A 15511-nucleotide genomic window follows, 5' to 3' on the forward strand; every position below is an offset into this window, starting at 1 on the left:
TTGGTGACCAGGTAGCCGGGCTCTGCGGATCGGGGCGCCAGCTCCACACCTGTGGAATCGTCAGTGGGGAGAGCGGGGTAAAGGATTTCCGGTGTGTTGTCATTCTGGTCCAGTACGAATAGGCTCAGCGACACATTGCTGCTGAGCGGCGGGTCGCCACTGTCACATGCTACCACTCTCAGTTGAAAGTCCCGGAACTGTTCATAGTCGAAGGATCTCAGGGCATATAAGACTCCAGTGTCTGAGTTGATGGAAACATACGAGGACAGAGGCACCCCCTGGATGGTGTCCTCCACCAAGGAGTAAGTGACCAGTGCATTCTCATTGCTGTCGGCATCATGGGCTGTTGCAGAAAAGAGGGAGGCACCTCGAGGATTGTTTTCTAGAATGAAGGTAGAGTAGGAGTCCTGGGGAAAAACAGGGGGGTTGTCGTTGATATCTGTCACTTGCAGTGAAATGTGAGTTTCAGTAGATAGAGCTGGAGTTCCCTGATCTGTTGCTGTTACTGTGATGTTGTACCTAGAGGTAAGTTCTCTGTCCAGTGTTCTTTCTGTCACTAAATGGTAAAAATTATCATCCAACTTTTCTAATTTAAAAGGTAGATTTCCAGGAATGGAACAGGTAGTATCACCGTTGTCTCCAGAGTCCTGGTCATGCACACTGATAAGAGCAATTATAGCTCCAGGAGGAAAGTTTTCTGGGACTGAAGTGGTGACAGACGTCATGGTCACCTCTGGGGCATTATCATTTATGTCCAGAACTTTTACCAGCACCTTAGCTCTGGCCATGAGGCCTGCCCCATCCTGAGCCTGAATTTCCATTGAATAAATTTTGTATTCTTCGAAATCCAGGGCTTCCTTATTTGATATTTCTCCTGTGTAAGAATCCAGCTGAAATATCTGGGCTATTTTGTGGTCTATATTGTGAAATGAGTATGCTACTTCCCCATTGACTCCTTCATCTGGGTCAGTAGCTTTTACTGTCAGCAGCCGAGTGCCCAGTGGCACATTCTCTGGGACACTCGTGTTGTACTGTGCTTGAGTAAATGCTGGAGGGTTGTCATTTGCATCTACCACCTGAACATGAATGCGGAGGGTTCCTGAAAGGACTGGGTTGCCCCCATCAGAGGCCGTGAGGAGGAGGTGGTGCACAGCTTCTTCTTCCCTATCCAGGGGACTCTGCAGCACCATCTCTGGGAGTTGGGATCCATCAGCTCCCTGTTGCACATCCAGGGAGAAATGAGGATTGGAGCTGAGCTGGTAGCTCTGCAGTGAATTCATACCCACATCAAGATCTTGCCCCAAAGGTAGAGGGATCCTGGTACCTGGAGTAGTTATTTCATTCATTTTAAATTCCACGTCCTCTAACTGAAACTGGGGAGTGTTGTCATTAATATCAATTATTTCCACTTCAACAGGGAAAAGCTTCATTTTATCCTCTACCAAGATGTTAAAACTCACCAGACACTGCACACTCTGTGCACAGAGCTCCTCCCGGTCTATCCTGCCCGCTGTGACCAAGCTGCCACTTCGAGGGTTCAGAGCAAAAAGCTGCATCCTACCTCTAGAGATGATGCGAACTCTGCGCTCTATGAGCTCCTGAGGTTGCAGCCCCAGGTCTTCAGCGATGTTGCCCACGAAGAAAGCTTTGTCTGTCTCTTCTGGCACCATGTATCGGATCTTCCCAGCCCAAGCTTCCCACGACAGCCCCAGAAAAAGGCATAGCAGGAACAGCTCGCTGCAGCTGGGCTGCTTCCCCTGAATCACCATTGCTCTCTCACTTCGTAGTTTACTCCCAGTCCGGTACCAAGAGTATTGTTTCTCTGTTCTTCTAAGCCTAAATTAACCAAATTTTCAGGAGATTTCAGAGCGGAAAGTGGTCCAGAAGTAGGGTCTGGGAAGCTTCAAGGAGACTGTTTTCAATCTGGCGGTGATGGAGGTTCTAAGAAGCTATTTTTTTTCTTTTTTCTTTGGGGGTGAGAGTGCGCACGCGCAGCCTGTATCTCCCAGACTGGTGAACAGCGGCGCCCAGAGTCCTCACCAGTTACTACACTCGTAGATAATACTGAAACTTACCTTTGTTAACCTCATCGATCTTTCCTTAAGTCTTGGTTTATTGTCAAGAAAGTAGCTATTGATTCTATAATATAATATAATATAATATAATATAATATAATATAATATAATATAAGCATGAAAATGAGAAACTATTGTGTTTATTTAATTAATCATATCTAACTGTTACTAAATTGCAATATACAGTAGAATCTCAGTATACCTAAGCTATCTGCTTTCCCTGTTTGCTATTCAGGCAATATTATCACAAGGGACAAAAATCATACCTCCACTTCCCTAGTATGTCTTGACACTTGACAGTTTCTCAGGCTACACAGAAGAGCAACTACCCTTTGGTGAATCAAATAAAAACTAGAGGATAAATAAACTTTTAAAATGTAAGCTAGACTTTTAAAAATTGGACCGTCCATTTTATTTCCATTGTGCTTTGAATATTTATCAGAGACCTCTGAATTTTGAAGGATGTGTTTTAACCATTTCTTATTTTTTCAAAACTCATTTCTGAAGTGTCTATGTATTATGTGGATTTTTTAAAGACCTTTAAGTCACTCAAAGGCAATAAATTTTGAATAGAATAACACTGGGCTCTTGGAATTTCACTGGAAAATGTCATATGAGTATCTAATTTAGACTTCAAATTTAAGAGACACAAGAGGTAGTGATATTATTCTTCAAAACTGAGAAGGAAATGGCCACATCTTTATTTTTAGACAGGCCCTGAAAATAATATGTGTTCTCCTAAAAGCATACTTAATATTTTCTCCAAGAGAAACTGGTTTTCTTAATAGCAAAAATTTTTAAACTAGATTGCCTTCCTTCTTTTACTCATTGCAAAATTAGTAAAAGTTTACTAAGTAAAACGCCTTGAGGCTTTGAGTGATTTATCTTTACCCAAAAGTTAGGGAAGAATGTTCTCTGCATTCCAGAGGTTAACATTTTAGGAACAAATTGGGCCAGATACTGGCAGTCAACCTATGGATATGACTGAGAAGAGTAGAGAAAATAAAGCAATGAAGGAAACAAAAGTCACAAGAATAGTTCTTGGAAAGAGAATATCCATTCCTGTATAACCAAATCTATGGTTTCTCAGCTTCTCCAAACAAGTATATGGAGTCCAAAGGCAGAAACTTAAGTATTCAGTGAACCTCTTTAAATATTACAAGGAGAGGACTTTTTACCAGAAAATATAAGTTTTTAGAATGTACACTAATAGGCACAAACTTTTCACCAATGGGACTGTCTGGACAAATGAAAGAAATTTAAAAACACACAGCAACTAGAAAGTGAATTTGTAGAGCTTCTCTTCCTCCAACAACAGCAAAAACCAAGTAGAGTTGATTTAGAACAGGGTATTTACAAAATAAAAGTGTTAGAACTCACAGGTAAATATTTGAATCCAATGTAATACTGAAGGTTGCAGTGCAGGCACCAAAGAGAACATCCAGTTAAAAGATGTTTCTTGAGTCAAAGAAATAGAATTAAAAATTTGCAAAATATCTGAAGCCACAAAAGGACTGCAGAAATAGGGCAAATCTCACTTGCTGAAGTAAAAGCAACTCCAAATCTAGGCTTGGACCAAAGACCAGACTGAAAGTAGGGCTGGAGGAGCCTCTCAGGACCAGAGTGATAGCCAGAGTCACTGTGAGGAGAAGAGCACGGATACAAAGGACAAGGCCACAACCAGGTAAAACTGTGGCTCTGTCTGCCTGCCAGCCAGCAGGTACCAGGCCACTGCTGGGTTCTGGCAGCAATTCCTCTAAACTGTAGGCAAAGACCAGCTGTAGGATGATGACTGTTGGTATTGTGTGCAGTGACCAGCAAGCCCTGTAGAGCAGCGTCTCTGCTGCTCACAGGACCACAGTGCTAATCTCACTCTTGTGCCTCCCCAGGTTGAAGAATCATATTAGCTGGTCTGAAGCATGTAATAGGATAGCCAGGCAAGGCTCTTCACTTGACGTCCACCTTGGTGACCAGGTAGCGAGTTGCACTGTGCATGGTTACACATCCAAGAGGGCATGATTTCTGGCTGCAGCTCCTGGCACAGTGCTGCCTGTGCATTTTCGTTGTGGTGGCCCACCATCACAAGGAGCCTGCAGTGAACATCATCGTGCTCTGCACTAGGACACATTGGATGACGATGCACATGGTACTCGGTTGCTGGTCAGGAATAGGCACATAGGGCCCCACATCTGGGTAAGAAGCACTAAAGTGTGCAATGGAGGCTTTGAGCAGGCATTCCCATTCTCTTGGGCCACATAAGAGGCCTGCTGGAGAACAAAAGCATTTTTGTTGATGGGGGTGATTTGCAGGGTGATGTTTGTGCTGGAGGAGAGAATGGCTTATCCTTGGTGGCTCGGGTGGTGACACTGTACTTCACGTACTGCTCCCAGTTTAGAATTCCTTCTGCCTGTATCTAGAAAGAATTACAAAGTAATTCTTATAGGTGAATTGCTTATTTATTACTTCCTACAATATCTTTTATCTCTGCACTGTTTTGGCTTGGGCAACCAGAGTTCTTGCCTTGCCTATACAGCCAGCTGAAAGTCATCTGCACAGCATTATAGTTCTCAACCTCCACTTCAATCAGGATTCTGAAATGGACCCTTAAACTGCCTCCAATCTTCTCTTCTACTAAATGTTGCAACTGTCATGTTCCAAAATCAAAGATGGCACTGTTATTACTGGATGACAGATATTTGCTATATGCCCTGGGAGACTGTGTAGTAAGTGTAGGGGAACTCTACCTTAAAGGTGTCACCTAGGTCAGTGGGGAACCACCTGACGAATGCAGACGATGTGGTAGAGGGCAGGTGAACTCTGCTGTACTCCTTGTGGCTCAGTATGGGAGGACTGGCATTAGCCTCCATCTCTTATATCTTGCCATAAGCTGCTTCTACTGCTCCCCACCATGAAGTGGTGGCAGCTCTGTTCCTTTGGTCCATTCCTGCCCTACTCATCTCTTTTATTTGTGGGAGATGGGTATTGAAATTAATGTGATAAATTCATAGAGAATTACTTGCAGGATGCAAACATACTGGGGTTTAAGAATGAATATGCTACTATTAAGATGTTTCCTACAATTTTCAAAACAAAATGTATTAAAAGCCACAAATTATTTATATCCAGGGCGAATATATTTTTATGAAAAGCATTTATAGGATTTCCAGAGGAGGGTTTCAGATTCAAGATCCCAAAGACTTCCTTTAGCATATCTGCTAGATCTAGCCTGTCATTCTCCAGTTCTTCCCTGCTGTCCTTGCTGGTGCTGGCAGTAAAAAGAAGCTTCCCAGCACTCACCCATAGTTCCAGTCACCAAGACGCATATCTTTGCCTAGATTCTCCACTTTTAAACCACTGGCTCTTCTTCTGGAATTTCACAGCGCACCTGATGTGTAGTTCACTAGACAGAACAAAGACGCCAGTAAGGGAAACCACTTCCTGCCCGCCAAGCATCTTCCCTGCGGGGGTCTTCTTATCTCTTCTTGATGCTCCTTCTCAGATCTTAATACACCTTGCCATGGTGGCTTCCAGATTACAAAGGTGCGCTGGAGAGAAAAGGCAGCACTTCACTCTGGTTCATTAAACATCCTGGCATTTCTGATCCAGATATTTGGAAAAGATGGTGGGAAAGAAGGCATTTGGAATCCACTCCAGATGCATTTCCCAAGTCGGCGGTGATCACTGAGTCAGAATGCCAATGGATTGCTTTGTTTCACTCTATCCACGGATTAGGAGACAGCGGCACCCAGAGGCCTGGTACTATATCTACCGCATGTAATTTCTCAGTCAGGTGACGGTATTTGCTTTATTACCAGGGCTTATCTTAGTATATGCGCTGCCGAAGCGAGCACCCAGGGCTTATTTTAGACAAAGGCTGTAAGTCGTTATTTATTTTTGACAAAATATTAAAAAATGGAATTTTCACAAAACTTAAACCAAGCACTTTTATTAAAATTCATCAACTTAAAATAATTCATATAGAATTTTCCCTCTTGGTATGAGGACGATACACTACTGAAGCTTCTTTTCCTTAAAAAAATTTTTGCTCAAGAAATTATCCATTGTAAAAAGAATTTTTCATTATGAAAAGATATTCTCACTCTAAATTCTATAATAAAAAATTTTTACTATACAAAAATAGAAAATACTGATAAAAATTTAAAATCACCAGTAATTATATAATTATTATATCGTATTTGATGACTACTCATACTTCGTTAGTACATAATGCTTTTTCTTTGTTTTGTGGTAATATACACATAATATAAAACTTAACATTTTAACCACTTTTCAAACAATTTTAAGTGCACAGTTCAGTGGTATTAAAATACATTCATAATGTTGTGCAACCATTACCACCATCCATCTCCAGAACACTTTTCATCTTGTAAAACTGAAACCCATACCCATTACCTAATAACTCTTCATTCTCCCTTCTCTCCAGCCCCTGGCAAACACCATATATTTTCTATGATTTGGGCTACTCTAAATACCTCATACAAGTGGGATCAAGCAGTATTTATTTTCTTATGACTGGCATATTTCCATAGCATAATAACCTTGAAGTTCATCTGTGATATAGCAACTGTCAAAATTTCCTCCCTTTTTAAGGCTGAACAATATTCCACTGTATGTACAGACCACATTTTGCTTATCCATTCATCTGATAGACACTTGCGTTACTTCCAAATTTCAGTTGCTGTGAATAATATTGCTATGAGGATGGGTGTGCGAATGTCCCTTTGAGGGGCACCTGGGTGGCTCAGTGGGTTAGCCCTCTGCTTTCGGCTTGAGTCATGATCTCAGGATCCTGGGATTGACCCCCGCATCAGGCTTTCTGCTCAACAGGGAGCCTGCTTCCTCCTCTCTCTCTGCCTGCCTCTCTGCATACTTGTGATCTCTCTCTCTGTCAAATAAAAAAAAAATCTCAAATGCCCCTTTGAGTCTCTGCTTTCAATTCTCTTGGGTATATACCGAGAAGTAGAATTGCTGGATCACATGGTAATTCTATTTTTAATTTTTTGAGGAAACTCTACAGTTTTTCACAGTGGCTGTGCCATTTTACATTCCCACCAACAATGCACAAAGGTTTCAAATATTTTAACACTTGCTAACATTTATGTATTTTGGTTTTTTTATAGTAGCCATCCTAATGGGTGTAAGGTGGTATTTCATTGTTTTGATTGGCATTTCCCTAACCATTAGTGATGCTGAGCATCTTTTCATGGGCTTACTGTCCACTTGTATCTTTTTTGGAATGACACATATACCATTACAAACCCCAAATAATCAGCTCTTTCATTGATACTACTGGTAGCTTATATAGACTGGTATTTGTGTCCCCTCAAAATTCTTACGTTGAAACTCAATTCCCAGTGTGATGGTATTTGGAGGTAGGGCTTTGGGGAGGTGATTAGCTCAGGAGGGTGCAGTCTCATGAATGGCATTAGTGCTTTGTAAAAGAGGCTGCAGAGAACTCCCTCACCCCTTCCACCATGTGAGGTTACAGTAAAAAGGCCACTGTTTATGGAGCCAGAAGCTTGCCCTCACCCAGACACCAAATCTGCTGGCACCTTTATCTCCAACTTCTCAAGCCCCAGAACTAAGAAATAAATTTCTGTTGTTTACAAGCCACTCAGTTTATGGTATTTTGTTATAGTAGCTCAAATGGATGAAGACGGTTATCCATGCCCTTTGCCCTCTTCTGACATTTCCTTTTGTAGTTTAGAGGCCCATCCTCTGAAACAGGAAGCTAAACCTATTCATAGTTGTAATAGGTTCTGATAGATCTAAGCCAATAATGATACTCTCATTCTTCTTGTCATTGTTTACTTAGGAATATAGACTTAATATGATGACTAACCATGGCACTATTTTGAGCCAGATAACTCTTTGTTGTGGGGAAGAAGGCTGTTCTGATATTTAGTAGCATTCCTGGCCTCTACTTGCTAGATACCAGTAGACCCACTCCCATAGTTGTGACTATCAAAAATATCTCCAAAAAAAAATCTCCAGATATTATCAAATGTCACCTCCTCCCACCATACTGAAAATGGTATAGCTCAGGGTATTCTGGTGATTATTATTATTACTAGGCCTATTATTATAGGCATAGGTACATGACCTAAATTGGTCCAATCAGATTGAAAGATGAACTTTGGTTGGGGGAGCCACTCTTTGAACTTACCACAGACAAGGAGGGAACTCCCCTGGTTACTGCTGGCAGATTTCTTGTGACCACAGACTTTAGAAGTCTCAAGATGAGGGCAAAGCTAAAAGAATAACAGAAAAAGTATAAATAAATAATCGTTCTCCAAAATGAGGAAGAGGAAAACAATTTGTGCCAGGTCATGATTCTGTCATGCCCAGAGGAAGCCATACTTGAATGGCACTGTTCAATACAGTAACCACCAGCTATATGTGGCCCCTGAGCATTTGAAATATGGCTAGTCCAAATTGAGATGTGCTGTAAGTGTAAAATACGCAAAAGGTTTTGAAGATTTAGTACAAAGTAAGAATGTAAAATATATCATTAATAATTACTACATTGATTACATGTGTAAATGATAGTTTGGATTAAGGTAAATAAAATTATTGAAATTAAGTTTATGTTTCTTTCTTTTTTTTAAATTTTATGTTTCTTTTTACCACTTTAATGTGCTTACTAGATAATTTAAGATCACATCAGTGGCTTTAATCTGTGGCTCAGAGTATATTTCTAACTGTACAGAGCTGCTCTAGACTATCTGGTTTTTAAGATAACAGATTTTCTAATTGTTTAAATCAGTATCAATTTAGGTTGATCTTTTTTTCTATAGAAAACATCCTAATTGGGGTGTCCCGGTGGCTCAGTTGGTTAAGCGCCTGCTTCTGGTTCAGGTCATGATCCTGGGACTCTGAGATCAAGCCCCGTATCAGGCTCCCAAACCCTCCCCCAGCTCATGCTTGCTCTCTCTCTATCTCTCTCAAATAAATAAATAAAATCCTAAAATAACATTTTACTTGATACAGGATACTGCTACATTTTACCTAAGCTTGCCCTCTTATCTCTCTCTCAAATAAATGAAATCTTTAAAAAAACATTCTACTTGATACAGGAGACTGCTACATTTTAGTTAACCTGGGTTTTTTTTTTTCAAGATTCCATTTTCTTGTTTGTTTTACTTATTTAAGTAATCTCTCTCTATACCTAATGTGGGGCTCAAAATCATGACCCCATGATCAAGAGTTGGATGCTCCTCCAACTGAACCAGCCAGAAGCCCCTCTAAGATTTTTATATTTAAGTAATCTCCCCACACAATGTGGGACTCAAACTTACAACCCCAAGATCAAGAGTCACATGCTTTACCTACTAAGCCAGGCAGGCACCCCTGATAACTTGTTTTTTTTTTTTACTGTTTATATAATGATATGCCAATATATAAGTATACTTTTTTGGGGTGTCTGCAATTTCCTCACCCCTATAATTTTTGATCTCTAAAATATAAGCAGGGATACTTCCATCACTCATAATTTTTTAGATTTTTTTTTTTAATTTGACAGACAGAGATCACAAGTAGGCAGAGAGGCAGGCAGAGACAGAGAGAGGGGGATGCAGGCTCCCCGCCAAGCAGAGAGCCCCATGCAGGGCTGGATCCCAGGACCCCGGGATCATGACCTGAGCTGAAGGCAGAGGCTTTAACCCACTGAGCCACCCAGGTACCCCATCACTCATAATTTTTTAATCTCCACAATATAAGGAACTTAAAAGTTTATTAAAGGGAATTTCCAAACACACAGCATAAGCCTGATTGTGCTACTCCTTTATTATAGGAAGGAAGCCTTTGGAGGACTTGTTACCTCACTGGGGAATTTTTTCCTCTCCCCAAATCTTTGGTTTGCTAGTATCCCAGGTATTTCATGGAACAACCACAGAAGTGTAATTCCTTCATCAATTTATAGTGTTTCTGTAGGCCTAATGGGTTTGATTTAAAAAAAAAACAAACCTGGATTGGGGCACCTCGGTGGCTCAGTGGGTTAAACCTCTGCCTTCAGCTCAGGTCATGATCTCAGGTTCCTGGGATCAAGTCCCAAATCAGGCTCTCTGTTCAGCAGGGAGACTGCTCCACCCCAACTCTCTGCCTGCTTATGATCTCTGTCTGTCAAATAAATAAATAAAATCTTAAAAAATTAAAAACCTGGATTTTTCAATAGACATTAGGGTAATGGGTGATGTGGCAGAGCCCTTAGTTTTAGGATCAATGTAATTTTCCCTCAAAAAACCAGCATTTGCAAAATATGTTAAGCTCATGAGCGGAAAATATGTTTCAGGATTGAAGGAGGTATTTACTTTAGAGGAAACTTCATTTAATCCTTTTAATTATCTCTGACAATATTCCATTTAAAGGTTAGTAACCAAAATATATCATAATTTGGCAGGTCAGAATTACATAGAATTTATCTTAAGCTATTTTCTGTGACAAGGATATTTGAGCATCATAGAACTCTGGCAATTAAAATGCAAAGAAATATTTGGATTATTTTCATTTATAGGCATGTCCTTACATCTTATATGGTTAAATAAAGTACTATGCAGAGGCCAGCAGATATCCTGTTATACGTACAAAATAAGTAAAACCAGGTATAATTAAGGGACAGCACAGTGAAAAAAGTTCACCTTCAAAAAGAAAATAGATGATCTTGGAAATTATTGTTAAATCCGCTAACATTCTTCAACACGTTATAGAACAATAAGAACTAATGTAGTTATCTGGAAGAATGTAATTTCTCCTTCAAACTTAACAACAACAAGAAAACGAACTGGTGTCAGGCCATTTTAATTTCCTCCCATAACACACAGTATCAGAGTCTACCTAAACCAAAGAAGACACATTCACACACTTTTACCAAAACTCTCCACTCACAATTGGCACTGTTCTTGGCTAGAGAGAAAATGTGTATAAAGTGGATCTATCTCATTCTAAGGTAACATAAGACCCATTTTCTCTCACAAATCATTATGGGAATTAGACTATATTTATGCCATTTTCTCTTATGTCATGGGTCAATTATTTCCTTCAATTAGCAATATTTCTTGTGTGTCTCCCATGTTTTGGTACTAGGCACTGGGACACAATGAACACGGGAAACCACAAACTCCTGACTATCACAGAGCTTCCAATTTGGGGCAAGAGAGATAGTAAGTGCCTAAACAAATAAAGAGAATTTTGAAAGTATTAATCACATTTCAGGTGAACTCTCTCAAATTTATATGCAGTTTGTATCTTAGAAGATAGAAATAAAATTTTAATGAGCTTGATGCTTTACCAAACTGATCCTACTAAAAAATGAATGGAAATGAATAGGTGCAAGTGGAAACGGTTACATATTTAGGCCTAAATACTACAAAACATGCAAATGAAAACCTCATTACCCATAGAAGAAACAAGCATAAACAGTTTTAAAATAGTAGACGTGGAACAAAAAAAAATTCCTAACTTAAAAATTACAGGCAAAAGCATGATAGGGAGTAATACTTCCAATTTTATTCTACTTCAATCAGACCATTCGTTAGACAGCTCTATCCTGAACGAATATGTGCCTCCAGAAGAACACTTACTTCCCTGTTGACATTTATATCTACATCAAACATATTAAAAAGAGGAATCACCATGTTCCCTTGGGGTCCTTCAGAACAGTAACAGTCCCTAAGTCATGGGTCCTCTCAGGGCATTTTCATCATTAACAAAACATAGAATTATATAGTGGTCAGCATGTCCTTCTTACTCCACTGATTTGGGTACTTTACAATCCACTATATGGTTAAGTATAATTTTTTGTATCTGCTCCAGATTTGGATATACCGTGTGGAGCATCCGAGATGTTTCCAAAGGCAAAGACGCTTTCCGCACGGATGCCCTATCTCCAGCAATCACACAGAAGCCTAGGAGCCATCCGGACCCACGGCGACCGGTAAAGGTTCTGGCTTAACAAAGCAGGAAAGGTGAGCTTGAGGGTCTGTGTTTTTCCTGCAAGCATTGCCTTTAAATATTTTCAAAACCGAGAGCTCTTTAAGAAACACTAGCTTTTTCTCGCGTTAAGTCAAATTCTCGCGAGAGGACAAGTCCCCGGATAGCGTAATTGCGCCTGCGCGCGCTGGAGCAGCCCGCACTTCCGCTTTAGGCGTGCTGTCAGTCACAACGCTTCTCTTGCCTGGTGGTGTTCCGTAGCGCTTTCTTTGCTGCGTCTGCAGCTCCGGAGTGAGAGTGGCTGTGTTGCTGAGCTGCCGAGTCGGGCGCTGCGAGCTGTGGATCTCGGCGAGATTTTGCACTGCCCGTCCTCGGCGTTTCGTTGATAAGCGGATCACTTTCCTGAGATCCGGGCGGAACAAAGGAATAAAGGAGACGCTCGGCTCCCGGCCGTGTTGCTTGGTTTCCTTTTCCGCTTACTCCTGTTCGGAGAAGCTGGGTTTATAATCGTCACCGGATTGTAAGTACCTAAGGCGAAGAAAGCGCACTGCGTCCTGCTTTTTGAATACCTTTGTTCCGGGAGAGATTGCGGATTGGGAGAGTCTACTGGGCCTTTCATTTTGTGTCGAAAATCATTCCGCAGAAGCCGCCATTTGCTTTCCTGGTAGCTAGCTCTGTCTGCATTGTCCGGCAGCGACATCTAGAGGTCGGAACTTGCATTGCAGCCAGTAGATTTAAGTGGCCCGAACTGATTAGTGTCTCTAACGACTGGTATTCAGGCACAACATATTTCCAAAGACTTGGACCTTAATTCAAAATTAAGACAAAATAGACGCCTTGCCCCTATTCTGCTTAAAACTTTTTATAATTAAGGATTTCGAATTGTAACAAACTGGTCTTTCTAACTGCTTGCAGTAGCTGCAACTTTTAGTGCAACAAGTGGTTGTTAGAAAAGTGAGCCTCAAAGAAGTAAAGATGAGTAAGAGCAAAGATGATGCTCCTCACGAGCTAGAGAGCCAGTTTATCTTACGGCTGCCTCCGGAATATGCCTCTACTGTGAGGCGGGCAGTACAGTCTGGTCACGTCAACCTGAAGGACAGACTGACAATTGAGTTACACCCTGATGGACGTCACGGAATCGTCAGGGTGGACCGGGTCCCACTGGCCTCAAAATTGGTAGATCTGCCCTGTGTTATGGAAAGTTTGAAGACCATTGATAAAAAAACTTTTTACAAGACAGCTGATATATGTCAGATGCTTGTCTCCACAGTTGATGGTGATCTCTATCCTCCTGTGGAGGAACCAGTTGCTACTACTGATCCCAAAGCAAGCAAGAAAAAGGATAAGGACAAAGAGAAAAAGTTTATATGGAACCATGGAATTACTCTGCCTCTAAAAAATGTGAGAAAGAGAAGGTTCCGGAAGACAGCAAAAAAGAAGTATATTGAATCTCCAGATGTGGAGAAGGAAGTGAAGAGGTTGCTAAGTACAGATGCTGAAGCTGTGAGTACTCGTTGGGAGATAATTGCTGAAGATGAAACAAAAGAAACAGAAAATCAGGGCCTTGATATCTCTTCTCCAGGTATGTCTGGTCACAGGCAGGGCCACGACTCTTTAGAACATGATGAGCTTCGGGAGATATTCAACGACCTCAGCAGCAGCAGTGAAGATGAAGATGAGACGCAGCATCAAGATGAAGAGGATATAAACATCATCGACACTGAGGAAGATCTGGAAAGACAGCTACAGGACAAGCTGAATGAATCAGATGAACAGCACCAAGAAAATGAGGGAACCAACCAGCTGGTTATGGGAATTCAGAAACAGATTGATAATATGAAAGGCAAACTCCAAGAGACACAGGATAGGGCAAAACGACAGGAGGATCTCATCATGAAAGTGGAAAATCTGGCTCTCAAGAACAGATTTCAGGCTGTGCTGGATGAACTCAAACAAAAGGAAGACCGAGAAAAGGAGCAGCTCAGCTCTTTGCAAGAAGAACTAGAATCGCTCCTAGAGAAGTGAAAAGAGCTCTCATACTTAGTTTCATTCCTTAGAGTGCTCAGCATTGAAAGAAGAATCTTGGCTTCATCACCTGGACTAGATAGAACTGTGCAGTAGTCTTCTACTGAATTTGTCTTACAAATACACATGTGAATTGCTATCTCATTTTCTGTCAGAACCACTTTGCTGTTTATCCTGTAGGAAGTAGTAATGTATAGACAGATAAATGATTGTAGGAAGATTGCAGGATTAGTGGAATAAACAGTTCAACCTTAGTAATCACAGCTTCACGGCAGGACTTTGCTGCTATTTCTCCATTTGCCATAAATGGCTGTTGATTCTCTGTGATGCCATCCGAGATCAGTAAGCAGAGTCTAGTCTGTAGGCAGTGAAGCTAGTTTTGTGTGTTTTCCCATGAAGTGATAGCTATTTTCCCAGCTATTCAAAGCATTTTTACATATGTAGGGTTGGAAATCATTTCATAAAGCTGTTTTAACACAATAAAAGCAACTAATTTTCACTTCACTATGTGTCTTGTTGCTTTTTATGGGTAGTGGGGATATCAGGTCCTCCTGCGATGTGGTTTCTTGGTGTGGTTTAATGACTGAGTGATTTGATCCTGTTTTGTAGGGAAAGAAGCAGTTATGTTGGGTTTTAAGAAAACACAGTAGGGTCAAAAAATTAGGAAATGTCATCTTTGTGCCTTACATTAAGTTTCCAAACCACCTGTTTCATTTGCAGGTTAAAAAGCACTAGGTACAGAACCTACCTAAATGATCCTTAAGTTTTGTACATGAAGGTCTATTTTTTTTTTTTTAAGCACTACGCTCATCTGGTTAATTCAGTAGAAAAAAGGCTATCATATCAAGTACTGTTCACTGGATCAACCCAATGGTTTGGATTAGTTGGATTTCTAAATATTTTCAACTTCAATTACTGCAATTATTTAATACTATTCTCAGAACTCAAGTTGATCTGTCCATATTGAATCAAAATTGTTCAAAAGGAAGTCATCGCTATAGTGGGATATTTCAAATTGTCTTAATTTTTGTGTGTTCTTAGGATTCTAATCTAATGGCTTTACAATTGAGCTGTTTTTGAAAAAAAATTTACAAAATGTAGTTGCATGCAATTCACTTTGGACAGTTTGGAATTAAAGGTTGGTTTGAAAATTGGCCTCATGAAACATTTAAAGCCCACCTTAATTTTGTATTTCACAGAAAACAGCAGTGGTGAAATGTTAAAATTGTCCAGACCTCTTAAGTCTAAAACCATATGCTAATGTTTGGACATCTCACAAAACTAATTTTTCTCTCACATTATCTAATCATTTTTACCAAAATGTTGTTAGACTGTTAAGATTTCAGTATAGTACAGGCTTAAGTTTTCTCTGAGTGTCAAACTTTGGATTATTTCTTGATATTGCAAATAAGTTTTCTTACTGCATTAGTATGGTAGGTAATAAGTTATGTTTAGTACATTCA

At 40.4% G+C, this 15511-nt stretch overlaps 2 protein-coding genes across 2 annotated transcripts in view; one reads left to right on the plus strand and one right to left on the minus strand.

Annotated features, from left to right (window-relative positions):
* LOC111141046 (protocadherin gamma-A1-like) overlaps positions 1 to 1769 on the minus strand; it is a 5114-nt gene extending 3345 nt beyond the window's left edge. The window contains exon 1 of the mRNA XM_022493375.1: positions 9 to 1769. Coding sequence (XP_022349083.1) covers positions 9 to 1769 — 1761 coding nt within the window. The remainder of the gene's footprint in view (positions 1 to 8) is intronic.
* A 10463-nt stretch (positions 1770 to 12232) lies between these two features.
* On the plus strand, positions 12233 to 14552 carry LOC111141272 (TATA-box binding protein associated factor 7). Its single transcript, XM_022493722.1, has one exon. The coding sequence runs from the start codon at positions 12999 to 13001 to the stop codon at positions 14046 to 14048; it is 1050 nt and encodes a 349-aa protein (XP_022349430.1). The 5' UTR covers positions 12233 to 12998; the 3' UTR covers positions 14049 to 14552.
* Positions 14553 to 15511: the final 959 nt, after the last annotated feature.

The sequence above is a fragment of the Enhydra lutris genome, unplaced genomic scaffold, assembly GCF_002288905.1.
Source record: "Enhydra lutris kenyoni isolate GAN:26980312 unplaced genomic scaffold, ASM228890v2 scaffoldscaffold5, whole genome shotgun sequence".
Lineage (NCBI taxonomy): Eukaryota > Metazoa > Chordata > Mammalia > Carnivora > Mustelidae > Enhydra > Enhydra lutris.

Bases quoted from the DNA above. Each gene is read 5' to 3' on its own strand.
- LOC111141272 (XM_022493722.1), top strand. From the start codon at position 12,999: ATGAGTAAGAGCAAAGATGATGCTCCTCACGAGCTAGAGAGCCAGTTT.